The sequence below is a fragment of the Lygodium microphyllum genome, chromosome 10, assembly GCF_053477565.2.
Source record: "Lygodium microphyllum isolate KBCC chromosome 10, Lygodium_microphyllum_v1.1.10, whole genome shotgun sequence".
NCBI classification, from domain to species: Eukaryota; Viridiplantae; Streptophyta; class Polypodiopsida; order Schizaeales; family Lygodiaceae; genus Lygodium; species Lygodium microphyllum.
Window position 1 is genome coordinate 140,002,347 of NC_141144.1, and position 11,891 is coordinate 140,014,237.

An 11,891-nucleotide genomic window follows, 5' to 3' on the forward strand; every position below is an offset into this window, starting at 1 on the left:
AGTGGACTTATATGTTGTACAAGATTTGAGCTACAACTCTAATGCGATATGTACAATCTACAATTGGGTTTCTTCTATTCCTTGTGTTCCTATTGATTCTTGCCTTCATCTTTTGCAAAATGTATCATCTCTCTTTTGTAATCTCTTCTTGCTAGAACCTTGTGGGTTTAAGGCTAGACATGAGAGAGAGAGAGAGAGAGGTTACATCTCTACAAACAGAAATGGAGAGATAGAGTATGTCTTGCACCTCCCAAAGCGATAGAGAGACTTAAATATATTACCTTGAGGCTTGGGAATCATCTTGTTTGCCATGTTGGGTTACGTGAGGCTATAAGAAATCTTTCAATAACATATAGTATGGAAATTACTTTGAGGTTTAGGAATCATTCGTGATTTGCTAGGTTGGTGGGTGAGTGTGAGGCTTGGGAAATCTTTGAATAAGAGATAGTCCTGAAGATATAAACAAAACATAAAAAGACAAAAGATATATCACTTCAAGAAAAAATGAAAGGGAAAAATATATCTCTTCGTGTTTGGAACTAACACGATGAGTGGCAAAAGTCTAAAGGAAGGAAATGAAGGCCCAAATTAGGCGGGATGCGCAATGACAGCGATCTGGATAAAGCGTCAAACCATCTAGAAGCCATTGTAGGTATGTTTTATACCTTCAGGAATCAGGTGCAAAATACAGGCCTTGGTCGAGAGACTGAAGAGGTCATTGATTAGCTTGGAGAGGAAAGAGAAGGAGAGAAGACGAAGGCCCGAACAGCTTGAGAGAGAGAGAGAGAGATGGCCTATCTCCTGCAGGTTGCCTGGTGTAGCAGGGAGGCGGCCTTCTCTGTGCTGGTTCTGGTCGCCACGGCGGTCTTCTATGCCGCCTGGAAGGCCCTGCAGTCCTTTTGGCTCACGCCCCTTCGCATCAAGCGAGCCTTCGAGGCTCAGGCCATCAAATGCCTGCCCTTCTGCCCCCCACGTGGCAACCTCCCCGAGATCGTCTCCCTCTTCAAGGCCGCACGTGCGAGGCCCATGCCGGAGCTCTCCCACGACATCGTCCCCCGCGTCCTCCCTCACCTCCACCACTGGTCCAAGCTCTACGGTGAGTTATTACGCGCACTTATCAGTTCTCATCGTCTATCGACTCTTGTTCCATCGCCAACATACTTCATTTTAAGGGATTTGGGCGGGGATATAACCGCTCTTCCAACGTTGCTACCATTCCTTTAACGGGTGATGTACTTGTAATCCTTCCGAAGGTCTAAAATCGCTTTGAATGGTCTTGCATTCTTCAAATTTTAGGACGCTGGCAAATCACTAGAACTTCTTGCCAAAATTTTCCAAGTTTCTCACTTCACATTTTGCTATCTTGCGTTGTGCTTTTGCTGAGCAGGTGACCTCTTTGTATTTTGGTTTGGACCACAAGCCCGGGTTTTCCTTTCAGAGCCTGATCAAGCCAAAGAAATTTTGTCAAGCAAGTTTGGGTATTACGCAAAGCCAGGGAGGAGGCCTGATACTCATGACCTGATGGGCAATGGCCTTGTGAACTTAGAAGGTGAGAAGTGGGCACAACATCGACGCATAATGACTCCAGCCTTTTTCCTCGAGAAGCTCAAGGTAGGGTTCTTGCACCTGGCTTTTACTGTGTGCTTGCATTCAAATGAACCAAAATAGCCTCTCAGAAATGTGCAAGCATGAATCAAGTGCTCTTCCGCTTGCAAAAAGAATGTATCGGCTTTCTCAGGATCAAGCTCAGGTTTCACACGGCCATGTTATCTCATGATCTTGTTCCAGGCAGGCAGTATGGCCCCCACTATGATTAAACGCCCTATGTGAGGGTCATGCCTACGGTTCATATGGCATGTTTGCTCATCATCTTGCTATGCAGGCTATGGCTCTGATTAGATGCCCGTTGTGAGGGTCATGCCTATGGTTCCATGGCATGTTTGCTTATCATCTTGTTCTATGCAGGCTATGGCTCCAACAATGGCTGCTTGCACCACTGCTATGATTGCGCAGTGGGAGAGTCGAGTGGACAAAGGGGAAGAGATTGAAGCATTCGATGCATTTCAAAAGTTAACTGCAGATGTCATTGCGCACACTGCTTTTGGAAGCAGTTTTGCAGAAGGCAAGCAAGTGTTTGAGCTGCAGCATGAACAACAAATTCTTTTCGATAAAATATTACGCACCATCTACATCCCGGGTTCAAGGTTAGAAACCCTGTGTCAATTTTTCAAAAGTAAATGGCAACTTAATAATGACTGTGTAGACTGTGGAGGGTGGATAGTCTGAAGTAGTTTAGTGTGGTATATGATTTCATGTGATGAGTCTACCTGGTACCAGTTATTGAAATATTTATGTGCCTGTTGGAGCAGATATATACCAACTACTTTTAATCGGTATCGGAGGAAGCTGAATAGGAAAATAGTCACTGTTCTTCGGCAACTTGTTGAGAAGCGGTTAGAATCAAGTAGAATTGGTCAAGGAAGCATTAGTGACAATGATCTTCTTGGGCTTCTGATGGCTGCAAATGCCAGACAACTGCAGGGAAGTCAGAAGGACCTGACTATGGGGATTGATGAGATTATTGATGAGTGTAAGACCTTCTTCTTTGCTGGGCATGAGACCACATCGACATTGCTATCATGGACATTTCTATTGCTAGCAAGCAATCCTGAATGGCAGGAGCGGGTAAGAGAGGAAGTGCATGCTGTTTGTGGGATGGAGCCGCCATCAGCCGAGTCAATTAATCTCCTGAAAATTGTGAGTAACCATGACAGATGTGGTCTCCAATTGTTTTTTATTTACTAAGTTTGTCTTGCTAGATCTTTAGCTATGCCTTTCTGTTGTAAAAAATAAATTAGGCTACCCTTCCCAACCTTGGCGTTGGACATCATTATCGAGGTGCTTCCTTTAAAGTCTTTCTAATGTCATCATCTGAAGGTGTTCTGTACTTGTTGGTTGCAGGTGAACATGGTGCTGAATGAGACACTGCGATTATACCCTCCTGTAGTAATCGTGTTCAGGAGAGCGCCCACTGACCTGCAGCTTGGGAAGATTGTAGTCCCGGCCGGGACAATCCTAGTGGTGCCAATCATTGCATGGCACCATGACAAGAGGTTTTGGGGCCCTGATGCATCCGAGTTTCGACCTGAGCGGTTTGAGGGTGGAGTGGGAAAAGCAAGCACTGTGCCCCATGCCTTCATGCCATTCTCAATGGGGCCACGCAACTGCATTGGACAGACATTTGCCATGCTAGAAGCCAAGGTGGTGCTAGCAACCATCCTGCAGCGCTACCGCATTCGCCTCTCTCCCAACTATCGCCATGCCCCCTCAATTGTCCTCACCTTGCAGCCTCAGTTTGGCATGCCCCTTATTTTTGAAAAGCTCTCAGTTAACTAATAGGGAGATTAACTACTTACTCTGCTCCCCTGTTCAAGTACAGTAGAGGGTTGGTCTTACAGCTATATTAGGAGGATTTGGAAGAAGCTGCAGGAGTAGTTGGATAGAGGGGTGAACTTCATGATGTGACTACAGGAGCACATGGACAGAAAGCGGGCACATGGTGGCAGGTGTACACTTGCACAAGAGCAGCCTGGACATGTAGCATGGCATGGACTGTAATACTACACATACAATACGTGTATATATACTTTACACAATATCTGCACATAACATCATACATTGCATTTTTCTTACGCAAGTTTTGTACGACATGTGAATATATCGCCTGTAACAAAGTGCTCTGCCGTACAACCTCCTCAACACTTTTATGCGACTCAAATACCCATAGTTTGTTTACCTGATAACCTTGCACTCAATTTGTCTGTCATATCAAGAGACAACCTTGTTGATTAAACGCCTGTAGCATTTTAAACAATAGTATTATACTATTATAATTAATTTAGAAAACGCGCAGTTGGCGAACTGCTTGCTACACCAAGAGGATTGTTACCATTGATCAATATGAGGAACGAAGAGAGGAAAATCTCTATTCATCCACTGGTCGGCCTTGCTCCCTTTGCACTATTGTGGTCTACACATGGCATAATCACGGTTGCTTTTAACATCCGTCTCCTCCATCTTTGTCCAACATCTCCTTTTTTAGTACTTAGAAGGAGAGGAGATGCACTCATGAGGTTTTACGGTGCTTTATTCTGTGAAGTTTTATGGTGGATTCCGTAAACTTTTATTACTGGGGCTCATACATAAAGTGGATTCTTTGTATGAGAAGTCCATGGGAACGTCTATCTTTTTCGGGCATTTTGTTAATTTAGTGATTTCATGGGTGATTTTATAGCGGGTGATTTCGCAAAATACATATTTAAATTAATAAACGTTTATGAGTTTAGAGTGCGCACTCGTGATAAATTAAGATTATGATTGATTTTTAATCAATTAATTAATTTATTTAGTTGAAGATTGCTAGGTATTTATTATCGGTTTAATTGTATTATTTTACTAATGATTGTGAATGCTTCAATTGATGTGTAGAGATAGTAGCAGTGGCAGTGAAAAACATTGGAGGATAGCGTTTATGGGTGCACGATTTAGATATTTGTATTTGGACATTGTATTTGGGTACGCTTGATTTTTTGGGCGTCCGCTCATTAGTTTTATTTCTATTTGGTACAAAAGCAAACTTAAAAGTTAAAAGCATGCTATTTTGTAATTTGGGTTATTATTTGAGCTTGAAGATGATTAATACATAAAATATGTGCTGTGTGGAGAGTTCACATAAAGCATGGGGAAAGATTGCACCCAATTGGTCTCTTCATGTCGTACAAGTTTTTTACATTGATTTGTGTGTAAAAAGTAGAGGTCTTTTGTTAGGGGCTTTCTGACGCTCATTACGCGCGCTTACGGCATCTGATCTGTGTACCAAAACTAGCCCATCCAAACCTTTTAACAACAATCACAATTTGAAGAATTCTTTCAATTTTTACTGCTTCAATTTTTTGCTATCCAATCAACCTTCTAACTTTCAACAAAAAAATGGAACCAACCAAAAGCTTGGAGATAATAAGGTAAAGCCTCAAACTACAAATTTTAAAGCTCAACGCAAAAGATTGAAGTCTACTTGCTACTATTAGAAGTGGTCATATCACATGTTCATGGGTATCCATGGTTTAATTTATGGGCATTCTTTTTATTCTTTACTTGATAATTGGCCAACCTATTTTGTGGTAGGACAACTCTTTTATTTTAGTCTATAAAAAGAGGGTGCATGGTCATAATTCATCACACTTATACTTGCAGATGCTTGATGTAGAGGAAGCTTATGAAGTATGCAAGCTTGTGCTCAATCATTGTACTTTTTTCATACTGGATTTTTTTGTTGATTATAGCTTGTGTATCGTTTCTTTCATTGATATTGTGTCTTTTATGATTCTGCCATGTGTTTTGTTTTTCTAACAACCATCAATGTGAAAAACTCAAGTCATCTTTAAGGGAATTGTTAAGTCAAGCTTCATGTTAATAACAATACTACCACAGTCCAATTACACACATTGAGGAAGTATTTGTTTATACTCTATTGAACAATGGATACATTGCAACAAGAGGTATCAAATGAAGAAAAGCCAATAAGCCTATCCCTTCACATTGAACTATGGATACATTGCAACAAGAGGTATCAAATGAAGAAAAGTTAATAAGCCTATTCTTTCACATGATTCACTTAAGATAAAAGGTTTAATGAAAGACTCTATGTTATTACTTTACATGATAATGATAGTACTCATGATTTTATTTTGAAAAAATTGGTTAGGAGGTTGTAACTAGAGACTAGTTTTTCATTATACAAAGTTAAGTCTCCATTCCAAGGTATTAGTTATAATGGAATACGGAAAATTAAAAGGCTAGTTCATATCCACTCTATCACTTCTGAATTTCAAGGCCAATCCATCTCTTTGTCATTGATTCTAAAATTGAAATAGTTCTATTGATTAGTCATATACAAGCAAAAAGAGCACTCTAAAAACAAGAAAAGGCATGCATGATTTTTGTGATTGAAGTAGAATTCCCTAAATCTTCTACATTGACTAATACACAAAAATATCTTGGAGTCTTATAAGCATTGTTTTGCCAACTATTATCTACCTAAACAATGACCATCTTATGGATCTAGATCAGAAGATAGAGTTGCCCTTGCAAGCTGGGCAATAGTGTTTTCAGCCTTTGATAGCGTTTATTGGCTGTAATCAATGCGATTCTCCCAGATTTTGCAATCATTTTTTGATCAACTCCTCTCTACACTATGTGAACTCCTAACATTGCAGTATGTGTTGTGTTTTGGTTGCACTTTCTATCTATCTCTTCTTTTCTTTTTCTTCTCATTCTATCCTTTCCAAACGATACTTTCATGCTATTCTATTGATTATAAACTTGATGGCCTTGATTACTTAACATGGCGTATTATTATGAAAGCATGGTTTGTGTAGAAGCAACTATGGTATGTGGTTTCTAGAGCTATTAATTAGCCTTATCCTCTCACCCCTCTTCCAGATGATTGGGACCCTATAAACCATGAGGAAGCTATGCTTACATGGGATTATGATGATGCCCATGCATATTTCACTCTTCTCTGATGTATCTCTAAAGAGGTTCTATCGATGTTCACTTCTTGCAATGCATCTTTAGTAATATGAGAGAAGCTTTGGATGTTGTAAGAGCCTCCCTTGACTATGTGTGCCTCTATGTCAACTCCAACAGATGAAGTTTGAGCTAAGGATACTATCTTGTTTTCTCTTTTCTTTTGTAATTTGCAATCTAAAAGAAATACAACGGTGAGTGACTAAGTTGCTAAATAAGGGTTTGATTTGTCTTGGCTCTTCCTCATTTGGTGCACCTATTTTTTTGGTTGAAAAAAATTTAGAAAATGTGCGTAAATTATAGAGCCTTAAACAAAGCGATTGTCAAAAATTGGTACCTTATTTTGAGGGTGGATGATTTATTGGATAGATTTAGAGATGGAAAAACTTTTAGTAAGATAGATCTCACATCAAGATATCATCAAATTCATATGGATTCAACTGATGTGCTTAAGATTACACTTAGGACACAACTTGGTCATTCTAAATTTATTTTTATGCCTTGTATTTTCTTTGGTGATGTACTTTTTTCAATAAGTTAGAAGAGGAATGTAAGAAATACCTTAGAAATTGCATTTTGTTTATTTCATAAAAATCATTTGGATACAAATCCTTACAACATCAAGTTGAATGGACACGTAGTTTCACTTGAAGGTATAAGTGTAGAACTTAAGAAAATTCAAACCATAAAAGATTAGCTTATCCCTATGAATGTAATGAAGTTAGATCTTTTCTTGGATTAGTGAGTTCCTGCTTAGTTTTTTCGAAATTTTTCATTGATTACTTTGCATTTAACCATGTTATTGCATAAAAACATTGTTTTCAAAAGGGGTCTTAGGCAACATAATTCTTTTAACACCCTGAAATATCTTTTGATCCATGCACATATCCTTCCATTTTTACTAGATTTTTCTCGGCCTTTCTTTCTAATAGTTATTAGTGATGCTAGCGGTTTAAGTATAGGTGCAACTTTGGTACAGAATGATCACCCTATTGCTTACAAAAGTTGAAAACTCAAATTCTTTGAATAAAATTATGGTACTTATGATAAGGAATTATTAGATACCTAAAAGTGTTATCTTATGAAATCTAAATTCTTTATCAAAACATAGCAATAAGCCATTAAACATTTTTTGAGCTAATCACTTATCTCTAGCCGTCATATCAAATTAGCTTCCTTCATTCAAAACTTTCACATAATGCTCCAATACCAACCTCGTCATACTAATGAGATTGTAGATGCACCAAGTCTTAGACCTATTAAAAATGTTACATCACATTAGCCACTTGGTTTTGATAAAATAAAAATATACATTCAAATCAGATTTCTACTATTGAAGTTTAAACTTTGGATGCCATGATTTCTATGTATATAATATATTCTAATTTTTATTTTGTTTGGCAAAGATTTAAAATACTAACATCAGTGTTTATTATTATTATAAATATGTCAATGGGTTCTTGTATTATCAAAGAAAGCTATGTGTGTTTATTGTACCTTTTAGAAATATTGCAATGACTAAAATATACGCACCAACTTGCATAGGACATAGAGGAATTTAGTCTACTATAGTTGCATATAAAGAATATTTTTATTGGCCTACAATGAAGCATGATATTGCAAATGTTTTATTTGAATACATTGTGTCAATGCATTAAATGTCATCTCAGGAAAAATCAATATGGATTATTTATGCCTTTATATTACTTAATAGATTATGGGAACAAATCTCTATGGATTACTGGTCTTTCTATGTCATCATCCACACACCATGATATGATATGGACTATAGTGAATCGATTCATTAAGAAAGCTTATTTCTCCCTTATAAAAATACATTGACAACATCAAAGTTGCTAAACTTTTTGTCAACATGATATTTTCTTACTATGGATTGCCTAAAGTAATACTTTTTGATCGTGATGGTAGGGCTTGTAATCATTTTTATGTAGCATTGTTTAAAAATCTATGTTCTAAGAAGTTGGACTTTACCTCACCTTTCCATCCTGAAAGAAATGGCAAGACTGAAGCAACTAATAGCACTATCCTTGACCTTCTTAGATTCTATATCACTGATTGATCGAACAATTGGGATCAACATTAGCCTATCCCTAATAACACTCCACATTCTACTACTAGTAGAACACAATTTGAAGTTATTTGTGGGAATAAATTACGTATCTCCATGACCACTATAGCTAGTGATTTTCCATTTGCTCATACTTTAGCTAGTGACTATAGGAAAATCCTAGAAGAAGTGACTGAAAATATTAAGCAATCATAGTTGATATATGAAACTCAAGCAAATAAGAAAGACAATGCTTTAATTTAAAAAAATGATTTAGTTTAGTTACATATTGAAAAGAGGAGGGGTTGAAATATATTTAAATGTATTTATAAATTTAATTAGCTCTAAGATATTACAGGTCATTCTATATTGTTCATAAGATCAATGATAATGCATTTAGATTGGGCATTCCTCCTCATTGGCATATTCACAATTCTTTACATATTAGCTTGTTGAAATAATTTAAGAGAACCCTATCAATAACTCCAATTGTAGATGATTCTCTATTATTAGAGAAAGACACATAACTTTTGATACTTGAAGTTATTCTTAACCATGACGAGACCACAACTAGAACATAAAATTAGTATCATAAGTATTTAATGAAATATATAAATCATTTTGTTGAAGAATCCCAGTGGATTCAAAAGGCAGTGTTAACTTCAAACTAATAGTTTCCTACCACAGTCACATCAATGTCCCAACGAGCAAAGATTCACTACATGAGGTGATGTTTTGTGAAAATCCATGATTGCCTTATTTTCATAGTATATAGATGTTTTGCCATATGAGCCATCACTAGCATGTGACTAAGTATCCATGTAGTTTTGTAAAGATACTTGCTTCTTAACCTCTAAGTAATGTTATAGAAATTGCTATGAGAATAATATGATTTTATTTTTGTGGATTTTCTTCATCTGTGACTTATTATGTGTGGGTCCATGTTGTCGAACACTGCATGTCCAAAGTGTGAAAATGAACATGTTCTTCTATGTTGTAGGATTTCAATGTGTACTTATGGGATGAATTATTATTGATTTATGTGACTTATCAAGAGTAACAGAGTGAATGGCATAGTGTATAGTACCATTTCATATATCTCACATGTAAGTGACCAAGATTAAGTGTTAGGGACCATTATGAGTGTCCAACACTTATCTTGAGTGATACAAGTCTTCCAAGCCAAAAAATATCAAAAGTGACATATTTACAAAAATTGGTGTTTTTGGCTATTTTGAAGGGACTTTTGCAATTCTACTCATGCTGACTGGTCAATTATGTATGTTTGCTTGGATTTAAGTATATGGATAACCCTATTCTAAGTTTGTATGTGAAAGTTATGGCCAAAACAAGTTATAGTGAGACATAGGAGAAAGCGAATTCAGGAAAAACACTAAAGTAAATAGCAAGAGTTTGGAAAGAAAAAAGCATGAAAAGCAACAGTGAAAAGTTAACTTGAATTGCTATAAATGGTTACAAATAGAGATTTGAGCCATTATAATAGGTTTGGATAAATAAAACAAGTGATCTACTATTGTGATTAACATGGTTGAAGTAAAATATAAGTGATTCTATCTCTTTATAGGTGCCTTTAGCCCAGAATGGCATGCTTATATATAAGAGGTTATTTTTGGGACAGATTTGAAGATAGGTTTATCTATTACCATAGGTGAGGACAGAGAGTGTTTATTTGGTTGTAATTGAAAAGATCTCACAGGATATCACCAAAGGAGAAAGGTGGACGTGGTATAGGGTTGTTTCGGGCTATTTTGGCAAGGTATTCTATAGTACTTCCAAGTTTTTTACTTTGTATTTGTTGTGATAATTTCATTTGGGTTGAAAGAGTAGGGCTAATATTGTAGTTGTACAAAGTTTCCAAGAGTAATACTGTTTCTTGTTGGGCTTAACTATTTCTTGCATTCTATAGTATATTCAAGAGTTCTTGTTCTAATATTTCTCTCTTCCATTTTCCTTTTCTTTCCTTTGATTTCCATTAGATTTAGGCCTAGACCTTTTAAACCCTCGAACATTTGTCAAACCTGACATGAAAGGCCTACCTCAGAGTCCAAGATGGGAGAACCAATTGAAGATGAAGTTGTTGTCATGACAACAAATATCAAAGGTTTAATGAGGACTTATGAGTTGTTTAAACATGAAGAGGCTATTACCACGGCTTTGTAAGAAGTGATTGCAGGGATGACTAAGTTTGATGACATAAATATTTCCACATTTCTTCGCTTCTATGCGGGGAAAATAGAGGGGGACCAGAAGATGATATGCCAATATATTTTACCAAGATTATTTCTTATCAAATTTGGAGTTACATACATTCCATCTACATAAAGAAGAAGAGAGTTGTTGGCCATGCCTAGACCTATGCTCGATCCATCATAGGTGTCAGAGCCAATGATTAGGTAGGCACCTCCCATACCTTCTATAGATTCTTCAAAAGATAGTGCCATGGATGAACTTATAAAAAATATGTACAATTTATAGATCAAGCTACTAAGCTTGAAGAGTCAAGGAAAGCTTTTACTTTGAAGACCCCTCCTAGGGAAGATTTCTCCTAGGAAAGCTATAGATGCTACTGCCTATGGATTACAAATAAAGAGATCTCCAATTTTCAGTACAAGTTTTGTAGAGTTATGGACCCATGTTGTGGAGACTACAAGTAAGGGTAAAATGCCAAAGATAAACCTAAATGATGTAGGTTGAAGTATTAGAGAGAAGAGTATTGGAATTTTCCAGTCGATTCCTATTTTGTCTATGCTTATTTGATAAGCAATAGAATACAAATGTAATAGTGGAAGATAAAAGAAAAAGAGATGATGAGAACCCAAGGACCTCAAAGAGGGTTACTATAGGAGATGGCAAGATAGAGCCTGAGTAGTCTATGCCTCCTGCTAGACCTAGTTCAAAGCAGAACATGGAAGATGTATAGAAGAAGAAAGAGCAGAAAGAAAAGAAACAAGAAAGGCCGAAGAGAAAGTAACAGTGATACAAGTTTCTCTCTGACTATCTTAAAAAGGTTTTGCAAGAAAGGATTCTAAATAGTAAAGTCAAGTTTATATTAGGTGAATCCTTGGGATAACCAAAAGAGAGTTCCATGAAGAAATTATAGACATTATAAAAATAAAAAGAGAGTTTGTGGGTAATTCAACTTAGGCTATGTTACAAAGTGAAGAAGAAACTCTTGGTTTTTGAACATGGTGTACATGTAGAGGCCACTTGTGAG

At 36.9% G+C, this 11,891-nt stretch overlaps 1 protein-coding gene across 2 annotated transcripts; it reads left to right on the forward strand.

Moving 5' to 3' along the window:
• Positions 1 to 583: 583 nt before the first annotated feature.
• On the forward strand, positions 584 to 3,697 carry LOC148030629 (cytochrome P450 CYP72A616-like). Of its 2 annotated transcripts, none has more exons than XM_087686966.1 (5): positions 584 to 1,096; positions 1,388 to 1,611; positions 1,966 to 2,204; positions 2,370 to 2,757; positions 2,962 to 3,697. In XM_087686966.1, exons 1-5 carry the CDS (start codon positions 790 to 792, stop codon positions 3,394 to 3,396), a joined length of 1,593 nt encoding a protein of 530 aa, XP_087543092.1. In that variant the 5' UTR covers positions 584 to 789; the 3' UTR covers positions 3,397 to 3,697. The 2 variants fall into 2 exon arrangements, with proteins under 2 accessions (XP_087543092.1, XP_087543093.1); XM_087686967.1 differs by lacking the exon at positions 584 to 1,096 and adding an exon at positions 1,101 to 1,227.
• The last annotated feature ends 8,194 nt before the right edge of the window (positions 3,698 to 11,891 follow it).